Source organism: Gossypium hirsutum, chromosome D06, assembly GCF_007990345.1.
Source record: "Gossypium hirsutum isolate 1008001.06 chromosome D06, Gossypium_hirsutum_v2.1, whole genome shotgun sequence".
NCBI classification, from domain to species: domain Eukaryota; kingdom Viridiplantae; phylum Streptophyta; class Magnoliopsida; order Malvales; family Malvaceae; genus Gossypium; species Gossypium hirsutum.
Genome location: NC_053442.1, coordinates 14,630,569 through 14,641,634, shown reverse-complemented (window position 1 = coordinate 14,641,634; position 11,066 = coordinate 14,630,569). Strand labels below are relative to the sequence as shown.

The 11,066-nt window shown below is 35.7% G+C and overlaps 2 protein-coding genes across 3 annotated transcripts; one reads left to right on the top strand and one right to left on the bottom strand.

Annotated features, from left to right (window-relative positions):
- Positions 1-504: 504 nt before the first annotated feature.
- On the top strand, positions 505-3,705 carry LOC107901061 (thiol protease aleurain). Of its 2 annotated transcripts, XM_041095795.1 has the most exons (9): positions 505-661; positions 770-996; positions 1,111-1,232; positions 1,573-1,688; positions 1,933-2,006; positions 2,106-2,370; positions 2,458-2,589; positions 2,671-2,806; positions 3,395-3,705. In XM_041095795.1, the coding sequence occupies exons 1-9, from the start codon at positions 536-538 to the stop codon at positions 3,430-3,432; spliced, it is 1,236 nt and encodes a 411-aa protein (XP_040951729.1). In that variant the 5' UTR covers positions 505-535; the 3' UTR covers positions 3,433-3,705. The 2 variants fall into 2 exon arrangements, with proteins under 2 accessions (XP_040951729.1, XP_016682393.2); XM_016826904.2 differs by lacking the exon at positions 505-661 and having other exon boundaries at positions 754-996.
- LOC107901062 (tubulin--tyrosine ligase-like protein 12) lies at positions 3,428-8,446 on the bottom strand. The gene is made up of 15 exons (XM_041095794.1): positions 8,055-8,446; positions 7,724-7,966; positions 7,520-7,644; positions 7,215-7,431; positions 6,999-7,124; positions 6,630-6,886; positions 6,234-6,341; positions 5,905-6,046; positions 5,640-5,805; positions 5,316-5,473; positions 4,772-5,095; positions 4,567-4,641; positions 4,284-4,353; positions 4,003-4,160; positions 3,428-3,864 (listed from the first exon to the last, which is right to left on the bottom strand). The coding sequence occupies exons 1-15, from the start codon at positions 8,343-8,345 to the stop codon at positions 3,715-3,717; spliced, it is 2,610 nt and encodes an 869-aa protein (XP_040951728.1). The 5' UTR covers positions 8,346-8,446; the 3' UTR covers positions 3,428-3,714.
- Between the last annotated feature and the right edge of the window lie 2,620 nt (positions 8,447-11,066).

Here is an 11,066-nt window from a genome sequence, read left to right as displayed (position 1 = left end):
ACACCTAAAACTCCAAAATAAGAAAATAAAGGAGGAATTTAAAGAACCAAATAGAATACTCAATATTTGGTTTGGTGCACTTAATATTTACTACATAAGTCTTTATATAGACTTAAGGTCTCACTACCTTCGTTTTTTTAAGCAATGTGGGATGTGAGTTTTTATATAAACTCAGAATCCCTTGTTTTTTATTCCTAAATAATATGGGATTCATTCCCCTACTAACATAAAACTTAAGACTAAACTTAGTACCTAAAGACTACTGACCAAAGTTAATTTTTTTATAATATAAACATTGACAAAATATATTTTTCAATAAGTTGGTATTAATAGTCAACCTAAATAACATTATTTATGTTCATGAATAATCAACTCAATCGTAAAAACCATTACCGATAGTACAAAATAGATATAATGAATAATATTTATTTATTTCGATGAGTATTTAATTTCATCATTTCAATAATTGATCAAATATAATAAAGTTACTGCGTTAAGGACACCAAAATCAAAACATTATAGCTAAACACCTTAAATGTCCCTTATAAAATTAATAGAATTTTTTATATTTGGTTTTCTCAGAACATGCATTCATCTCTCATTTTCTCCCATATCTCTCTTTGTCCTTGCTAGATTGCAAATTTTGGTTGTAGAGCTTGCGGTAAATAGAATAATTGTCAACATTACATAATTGATTATCAATTTTTAAATATATTAATTTAAATGAACAAGACATATGAGGTCCTTATAAATGTCTCCACTAAAACAGAACAATAGCAGCAACCGGAAAACAAAGAAGAAAAACTTAATCATGGCTCGGTTGACGTTGGTGTCCTCCATCATCCTTCTGCTATGCTCCGTCGCCGCCGGATCAACTTTCGAGGACTCCAACCCCATCCAGATGGTATCCGATGGCCTCAGCGGCTTCGAATCCTCCGTTCTTCGTGTCATCGGTCACACTCGTCATGCTCTCTCCTTCGCCCGTTTTGCATACAAGTAAACCATCACTCCTTCATCAGAGACGCTTGTCTTAGTTCTCTCTTTTGTTTTCCAGGTAAACAAAAAAAACAGTGAAAATTGGGATGAAAAATTCTGGGTTTTCTTTTGCAGGCATGGGAAGAGGTATGAAAACGTGGAGGAGATGAAGCTACGGTTTCAGATTTTCAAAGGCAACTTGGATTTAATCAGATCCACTAACAAGAAGGGACTGCCTTACACTCTTGCTGTCAATCGTGAGTTACTACTGTTTCTCTTTTCCTTAAGTTCATTTCAGTATATATCGGCGGTCTGCCGGAGAACCAGTGGTGTCTGATGCCGATACCCAACTGATATTTTATTACAAAGTGTAAATAGGTTGACTTTGTCAGCTGTGAATGATCTGATTTAGTTGAGCGCAGTTTCCAGTATGTTTGGTTACAGACCAACTCTATCCCGACACGTCGACTTGATGAATCTGTGAATTAATGATCTTTCATATTTCACTTCCCGCTTGACCTTTTCAACTAAAACTTGGCTTTATTTTACTTCAATTTTGATTTTTACTTTATTCGTGAACTGCTTTGTTTATTGCAGAGTTTGCTGATTGGAGCTGGGAAGAGTTCCAGAAACACAGATTGGGGGCTGCTCAAAACTGCTCTGCTACCACAAAGGGCAATCACCAGCTCACTGATGTCGTCCTTCCTGATTCGGTACTTTCACATGGAAATACAAAATTTGTACTACGTTTTGTTGTAGTTAATTAGATATTTACTATGTTATCCGAATTTTTCATTATTTTGAGGTACCTTTGACCGTACTATATATTCGGACATAGTATGTACAGATTCTCCCTTCAAAAGCTGAATATACTTATGTCAAACACGTACCCGTATTAGATTTTAGGTCTGATATTCTATAAAGCTACTTGACTCTTGTGCTATGTGATATGTGCAGAAAGACTGGAGGCGAGTGGGCATAGTTAGCCCAGTCAAAGATCAAGGCTCTTGTGGATCTTGCTGGACATTCAGGTTAGCTTTCGATGATGATATAGCAAGTGCTTTTTCAACCAAACTGTTTAACTTAGCTTGTAAAAATTCCTAGTTGTAATGCATTTGCATATTTTTCAGTACCACTGGAGCTCTTGAGGCAGCTTACCATCAGGCATTTGGGAAAGGGATCTCCCTATCTGAGCAGCAGCTTGTGGACTGTGCTGGAGCTTTTAACAACTTCGGTTGCAACGGGGGGTTGCCATCCCAAGCCTTTGAGTACATCAAATATAACGGCGGCCTCGATACGGAGGAGTCATACCCTTACACTGCAACAAATGGTCTATGCAAATTCTCTTCTGAAAATGTTGGTGTTAAAGTCCTTGACTCTGTCAACATTACCTTGGTAAGTTCACAAACACCATTTCCCTTCTACTGTCTTTTGAATCTAAAAATGTATAAATAAACATATAATCCGTGCTATTTATCACAGGGTGCTGAAGATGAATTAAAGCATGCAGTTGCCATGGTCCGGCCTGTTAGTGTGGCATTTGAAGTTGTCACTAGTTTCCGTTTTTACAAAAGTGGGGTTTATACCAGTAAAACATGTGGCAGCACACCCATGGTAAGTATTTTCCTCACTATTATTTGCATAATTTACGTTAGAGAAGAAGTATGGACTGCTAACAATAGTGATATATGGCAGGATGTGAACCACGCTGTTCTTGCAGTTGGGTATGGAGTCGAAAATGGCGTTCCATATTGGCTCATTAAGAACTCATGGGGTGCAGAATGGGGTGACAATGGCTACTTCAAGATGGAGATGGGCAAAAACATGTGCGGTAAGTCTCAACATTTCACAGCAAATTATCTTTTGGTCAAAATTTTCTAAGTTGTGAGTTTAATTCTTATATTCTAATTCAATTATGAATGAAGATGAAATTTCAAATTTCAAAAAAAAAAAAAGAAGATAGAAACTAAAAGTGACCAATACGATTAAAGTATCATGGAACCCTTGTACTAGTACTAGGAATCAGATTGCATTTTGTCCCCTCTATTTAAACAATGGATAAACTAATCCCTATACATTAGATGTAATAATAAATTGATCATTTCTATTAAAATTTTCATCTATTAATACTATTAAAAACTAACTTGGTTGACAGAATAACTAAACAATGACATGTGACGTGCCGCATGATCAATTTTTAATAGTAAAAATGGATGAAATTTTTAACAAAAATATAAATTTGTACTTACATCTAATGTATAAATATTAGTTTGTCCATTATTTAAGTAGAGAAGACAAAATATAATTTGACTCTTAATATAAGGTCATTCATGATACTTTTACCAACCAGTATAGAAACTAATACCATATCTTATAATTACATCTAGCATTTAATTGATTCCCCTTTATTTCATGGTAGGTGTGGCAACTTGTGCATCATACCCAATTGTTGCTTGATCCAGTCGATGAACCGTGTTGGATCATGTCATTCCTTTGTGTTATAGAAGGCGTCTAGTTATGGTCTACAAATGTTGTAGTTGTTCAGGGTTATGGTCTAGTTGAAACCCATGGGTTCATGTACAATAAGGATCCAAAGACATGTAAGATGCAAATCTGATGTACACAACAAAGGTGTAAATTTTTATGTTGTAATGCTTGTTGTGTAATAGCTTGTCAACATTGGAAACCAATAGGGGTTTTAATAACAATACAAACGAACCTTTTCGTGTAGTAGTTGAATTATAGTTGGCATACATGAATAGTTTCATTTAAAAAGAGACAACCAAACACAAAATTGAAGAAGTCAGGACCTCGAACGGTTTCGCCTCCACCACATATCGCTTTGGTATCATACTTGCACGCTCTCATACAGTCAGGGCAGTAGGTAACCTGCATGATAAAGTTGGCGTATCCTTTTCAGAAAATAGGGTGGTAATGCTTGGGTGAGAAGATCACTAATCATGAAAAGCAACTTATTAAGCCTTCTTCGATAATATAAACGGAAGGATGAAACTTTTAATAACAAACCTCCAATAACTTAGGCTGGAAAGAGGCATCAAGCATTAGATCCACACCGTACATTGCCCTAGACTTTGGATCATGCATCTCTGGATGTAGTGATGCAGCTGACTCGAAGACAGATCTTATCATGCTTTTTACTCTCTGGTGGATGTCAAGCCATTTAACTGTAACAAACACATAAGTTGTCAATAGAAAAAGGAGTTAAATATTGCCTTCCAAATTGTGCACATTCATTTTATTCAAGGGAAAGGCAACCTAAAGGAACAAATCGGGGCAAGCACATGTACCTTGATGCTCCTTCTCAAACTCCCTAACGAACTCTGGTGTGTTCATGTGATTCAACCTCCGACCATAGTTCTGAAAGTCATAGAACAATTAAATTACATGTAAAAATATGAAGGTAACACTATTCTTAATTTAAAGGAAAGAGTTCCCATTTGCCTCGCAGATATCAAGTACTTTTATTTTGCCACTTTCTTTTTAAATTCCACAGAAAATGCATTAATTTCATGGGCAAGCAGAAATATATGTACTCTTTTCAAGCTGCCAAAAGAAACTGCCACTACCTACCATAACAGTGAAGTGAGTCTCGTACTCAAAAAGACTATGCTTCTCAAGGGAATACAGATTGTTTGCCAACCGGACCTGAATAAACAGGACAAACAAAATAAGGTATTTTAAGGGCAGAAAATATTTAAACAAGGAAAGACCTCTAAAGGAAACTCATTCTGTATATGGCATGAGCATCTCATTGAGAAAACAGAATGTGCATTACCCAGAAGACATCTGCAAGGAAGATTTCCAAAGGATTTATACTGCGAACCAGTACAATATAACGAAGATCAAACTTTTTTCCTTGAAACAAAGCAGGATGCTCAATGTACTTCTGGCATATTTTTGGACCAGTTTCCATGAGACGGATAATAGCAGATAAATTATCAATAACAGTTGTATCAATAGTTCGTGCCATGTTCCAAGGTTTCAAGATCCATAGATTGTTTAGCCCATCTCTCTTGCGCAGACAATAGTCACCAATAAGTTGAGATAGATGTGTTTCAAGATTATAAGTAGGTTGCAACCATCCAGGAGATCCTTGTGCCTATTACAAAGAAAGAAGAGACAAGTTAAGAGTTAGTTGACCTCAGTTAAGAGAAGAGTTTAATATTTGTATCAAGTTTTAGTGTATCAAAAGAAATACGATTGTCGTGGGAAAATATAAGTATGCAGTTTAGTATCATAATTAATAAAAAAAGAATTGATTCTTGAAAACAGGGTCCTGTTGCGACCATTCAAATGTGAAATAAGTTAACAATTTCAACCTTTTGTATGGTATCTGCCAAATGATGTTTCATCACGAGACAAGCCTCAAAAGGAAATTGGTTTATGTATTGTTGATCTGTTATTCCCACAGCTTTTTTCACCTCTTCATCTATCTGCAAACTTGTCCATATGATATCTGCATCCTTTGGCTCATTTGCTGCAAGCATAACGAGAATTCATAATCTCACATCAGAAAGAGTATTAAATCCAACAAATAAAACAAAGGTATATTCAACACAAAACAGATTTATGATTTGCTGCATAAAAATGAACATTTGCAAAATTAGCCCTGCACGGACGGTAGCACGGATGGTAGCACATACTGATAACAAATTCTGGCCGTGTCAAAAATTCTTCAATTTGAGGTATGTCGGTGTAAACACGTAATGCACTCCCATCACTGCGATGTACAACAGTAGTTGCAGAAGATTTTACAGACAGAGAAGGTAAACATTTTGATTGCAATTTCTTTAAATGCTTCTCATATTCCTGCATGAAGTGATGTGAATTATTAAGAAACCAAGAAGCAGAGTAGCAGACCACAGTTTAAATGGAAACAGACATAAATCCAACAATGGGATAAAATACTTGAATAAAATATTTCTGTGGTGTGTAGAACCAAGCTGTAAGTCTGGCTGAACGCTGCTTGTCCTCCCCAATGCCAAATAGATAATCACGAGTGCACTCATCGCCTCTCTTAACATTCTGAGTTGGCCATAATATTGAAAAGCTGAGAAAGAAAGTTAACATGTGTCATGACTCTGCATGAATGGACCTCAAAATACCTTTATTGCAAGAGCAGAAAAATTATACTACACAAATGGATGAATCAATATGCAGTAACATGCAGCTCCGAATTTGTAAAACTTTGTATAACACTATATAACTACAAAACTGCTGAACAGAGTAATAAAGACCTCACAGCTGATGCCAGTTTCCCCTCTGGCATGAAGAGAAAAGGAGCCACCCTGAAATTTGGTTCATCACTATGCCGTAAAGCTGAACCCAGTTCATCCATAACATACCTGTGAAGGAAAATAAAACTTAAATATTTTGATGATAATCAAATATAATTAATTTATAAAGCATCTTCGAAACGATGATCCCCTCGCATGAATACGTCATTATCATTTCATCCAGTGAAAGTAAGTAAGCCAAAAATCCATAATGACACCCCCAAATTTCCAGTTGTAAGCAAACCCTTGTGGTTTTTAATGTTTAAACCTTGCCTGGATACTGATCCTTGCTTCCAAGAAATTCAACAAATGATCAAACATGGTCTAAGATACAAAAGATCAATGTAAGAGACATACCATACAGGATTTTCATCAAGCTTTTCCTCATCTGCGAGTCTATAATTCATTAAATATAACCACATTGCATTAAGAACACGATCAGCAAGAGGTTCTTCAGCAGTCCATTCAGGCAGACGTAGCTGAAGCATTGAATCAACAATATGATTTTCAGATTCTAAGATTTTGGATGCATCAACACCATTCAATGAGGAAAGAGTGGGAAGGGATTCAAGAATTTCCACAGCACTATCTCCGAGTGGGCCAGGTATATCCACCTGCAAGATCAATTATTTTAAGATGAAATACGACCTTCCAATTGTCTCAAACCTATTGTAGCACCATGTGTTCTCATTAGAATACAAAAGCAATGTTTTCCAACAAACATACCTCCAAAGATTGTAAGCAATAAAAGGCCTTCAAGAGTCCAAACAAATCACTGACTGAATTTTCTTCAATCGGATTGCCTCGAATGTTCAAATATGAAAGATTTGGCATCTCAAAAGGCGAGAACGCCTGAAAAAGAGAAAGCAGAATCATCTTGCATCTTCTTTCCATGTTATGATTAATTTTGTAAACGGAAGGAAAACGCAATGCATGTTAGACCTTATTGATCAGATTATGGATGCCTCTATTCGAATGGTCAAGTGAGGTCACACTTTGCAAAGGAAGGTTTCCCTGATGACTACTTGCAGGATTATCCTTCCCATACACATCAGCACAAAATCCCAATGCCCACTCACCAAAATTATGGGTAAATCTAGAGTTATAGATTTCGAGTTTGGGACATCCTTGAAGAATTGCATCTTCCATGCCACAGTCACTATAAACAAAAACAGATACTCATTTAATAGAAACCCAACAACAGTAACTTTAAATACTTTCTTCTTCAAGAATGAACAAGACAAAACCTTTTTTCAAGAACTGGATTATTGTTCAACCAAAGAGCCTTTAAGTTCTTAAATTTAGTAACTTCCTCAACAAGTTTCTCCTGGTTTTCCAGCTTGTTCCCGCACAAGCTAAGTGCCAATAAATCCTGCGACCAAAACAGATCAATTCATAAGTTAAAGTGACCTGGAATAAGGTAAAGTATGATAGAATGATGATTGACTAACCGGAAATTTAGTGGACAAGTTGAGAGAAAGGAAGGTGGCGTCGTCAAGTCCAAGCTCCTCGAGCTCCAACCATCTCACAAATCCATCTCCCGTCTCTTTCGCGTTTCGAATTTCGCTCTCCAAAACTTCCTCGGCGGTCATTTTCCCGCCACTTTCAGCGGCCTGTTCTGAACCGCCGTCGTCTTCGACGTCCACGCACATTAGAGCAGCCATCCGCTGCACCAACCCCGGAACCTCCTGCAACTGCAATCAATCACAGAACATATCAGTTTTCACTAAAAAAGAACTTCAAATGAATTCTGATTATTTAAAAAAGAAAAAAAAATCGAACCTGTTTGTAGTCGTCCGGGAGGCGAAATGTCCAGGCATGGTCGATGAGGAAAACATTGGAGTCTTTAGCCATGGTTTCGGAGGTTAACAATAACCGTCTCTGACGGCCTTCCTCGCAGGGTTCAATCTCGAAGTGAGCTCCGCCATCAAATGTTTCCGATGCTAGCTTCTGGAAGAGTTTAAAATGAAGTGATTGGGGCAGCCCCGATGCTGCTAAAAGCAGATCATGGACTTTCACGAAGTCCTCGTAAGTTTCGATTCTACTGCCATTACTTGCATTTGTGGCCGACATTAGTGTTGGATGACAGCAACTATGGTGGAGAGCGAGGATTTAGCCTTTAAGATGAAGGGTTTTTGCAGTTGAACCGAGGTACTCCGAGGTTTTAAAGGTCGACGATAGACCAAAACAATGGCCTGGTAATCTTTCTGTATGCAAGAGTGTCAAGAAGCCCAACTAAACTTAACATTGGGCCAAACTAATTTAGTCCATGTACTATGATTTAGATATTTTTATTTTCTATTCTTTTCAAATTTTGAAATTTCAATCTTGACCCAAACGGTATCAATTTATTAGGTTAAATTATTTCTAAAATATTATATGGCAAACATATGATATTATCATATTGGTAATGTTATGTCAACTTGTTATTTCCGCCTAATACTTAAAAACAACACAATTTAACAATTATCGTTTAGGTCAAAACTAAAATTTCAAAAGTCAAAATCTGCATGAACTAAAATTGAAATGCAACTATTAATCTATAACTTACACATAAGACAAAGACTCATAATAGAATTTGACCTAATTAATATATACATCTTTATATAACATGAATGCTATATGGTTTCTTTTGTTGACACCTTCGTTCTCTCTCTCACACACATTATATGAAAGTGATCAAATTTTAGTTTTAGTTAATGTTTTTTAAATCGTGTTGGTGGTTGAATTGGTCAGGCTACCGGTTCGTTGGTCTAATTAAAAAAATATTTAAAATATAAAAAAAATAATTCAAAATTCTTGGTTTAATCGGTTTTTAACTAGTTCAATCGCCAATTCAATTGGTTTTTTAGCCAGATCAACCAGTTCACACCGGTTCCCAACCTAACTTATTCAAATCCACTTTTCGAAGTGATCTCTGGTCGATTCTTAATTCGGTCCAGTTCAAATAACATTAGTTTTAGTATCTTAACCATGCCTAAATTTGAGATTTAACATTTATCCTTTAATTTCTAACATAATTTGGTTCTTATATTTTTTACAATATTATTTTTACGATACATGCATGGATGGAGTAAAATTTATTAAATTCCATTCACAGAAGCTGCCAATTTTCAAGTTTGAGAAATCAGCAAACTTGCAATGACTTTTTGGATAGGATCTAGAAATTTTGGAGTTGATATGTCTCATGGTGTTCGAAGATCTATATCTTAGCTTCGAAACGCACTTTGAATCACTCAATTTCGAGTTCGAGAGCTCAAGTTATGACTATTTTAATAAAGACTGCGTGAGCAGAATTTTTGAACGTGATTATGATGAGAATTACGAGTTTCAGGCTTTTAATTTGAGTTTAAATCATATTGGATTCGGGTTTGGGGCTTAATTTTTATTATATATGAGCCCAATATTGTATTAAATAGTTTAAGTTATTTAGGAGTTTTATATCAACAAGAAAATTTAACTTTTTGTTTAGATTAATTAGAGTTCTAGTATACTTAAGAGTTTTATTTAGATTTATTTAGCTAACACAAAGGAAACAATTTATTATTATTCAAATTCTCTTTTGTGTTAATAAATTCTTCTTGAGTTTTTCTTTCAAGAATTTCTCTTGAGTTTTCTTTTAGAAGAATTTTTAACAATCTTTTGAAATTGTGGGATCATTTTCAAACTTTTTCTTGCTAAGGTTTCTATTTTGGAGGTGAAATTAGAGCCACTTGAAGGGAGTTATGAATTCTTCATGTTTCAAAGGCTTCTTAGGACTTTTACATATCACGTTCTATCTTTTCTATATATCTTTTTTATTTTCTTCTTTATTATTCTAGTCTTTGATTTATTATTTTATTTATCTTAGTTATTTATTTTAATTGTTTAATCTAACTTGGATTCAATTGTGTTTCAAGAGGTGTCAAAATTCAAGTTTCTTTTCAAACGTCTAGAGCCCTAAGTCAAATCTGTGATTTAGACAAATTTTATGATCCTCTTCTGCATTCATCCGCCTTATTTTGTATCACTATCGTAGAGAAAATTTTCATTTTAGTCACTCACATGTTAAATCCTTAACTGACTCTACACACCATATTAGCATTTTTGACCCTTTTTTTAATCCTCACTACTGTTTATCACTTTATTTCCCTCCATGCCACCCCCTGCTTCCACCATTCTTCTTCTTCCTTTGGTCCCTGTTTCTAGCCACCGCGCCATTCTGCTTCCATCAATTTTTCTCCATAAAAATCTGATTGAAATGCTCTGCTACTACAGAAATCCATTGTAGCATTTCAATCAAGCCTGTAAACCATAAATAATACTTTTACTTGGACCACTTTGCTCATGAGAAGGGAGATACGAACTGCCTTTAGAAATCTGGCTAAAAAGTTGGGTTCCGACGTAATTGTTTTATCAAGCTCTTTATTTGAGGTAAAGACCTGCTTTTCCAAGGAAAAAATGAAATCGATATAATTAGGAAAACATTAACATGATCCTTGACTTGAGAAGCATAATTTTTTGTGATACTAGAAGGTTAACAATACCTACCTCATCAGAATACAAGGAATCTTTACTCTGAAGGTGATTGTCAGTATCATGGATGGATGCATGAGTCATTGAAATTGCACAAGCAAGCTCATCAGCTTCGAAGCCCCATGCTAGATGAAGCATGTATTAAAAAAACCCTAGGAGGTCAAGAAGAACCACATCGTTAGACCAACTGAGTGTGTACATAGGAATCTTGAGAAGTTGTTGGTTGTCCTGGCGAATCCATGGTGGTAGGTCTCACTTCTGAATGCAGGGAAGGCTCAT

Excerpts from the sequence above, each read along its gene's own strand:
- LOC107901061 (XM_041095795.1), top strand. The coding sequence starts at position 536 with ATGTCCCTTATAAAATTAATAGAATTTTTTATATTTGGTTTTCTCAGA. Across the intron at positions 1,233-1,572 it reads TTACACTCTTGCTGTCAATC|AGTTTGCTGATTGGAGCTGG; the intron begins GTGAGTTACTAC and ends TGTTTATTGCAG. Across the intron at positions 2,371-2,457 it reads ACTCTGTCAACATTACCTTG|GGTGCTGAAGATGAATTAAA; the intron begins GTAAGTTCACAA and ends TATTTATCACAG.
- LOC107901062 (XM_041095794.1), bottom strand. The coding sequence starts at position 8,345 with ATGTCGGCCACAAATGCAAGTAATGGCAGTAGAATCGAAACTTACGAG. Across the intron at positions 7,645-7,723 it reads ACTTGTCCACTAAATTTCCG|GATTTATTGGCACTTAGCTT; the intron begins GTTAGTCAATCA and ends TTTTGGTCGCAG. Across the intron at positions 6,887-6,998 it reads ATTGCTTACAATCTTTGGAG|GTGGATATACCTGGCCCACT; the intron begins GTATGTTTGTTG and ends TTGATCTTGCAG.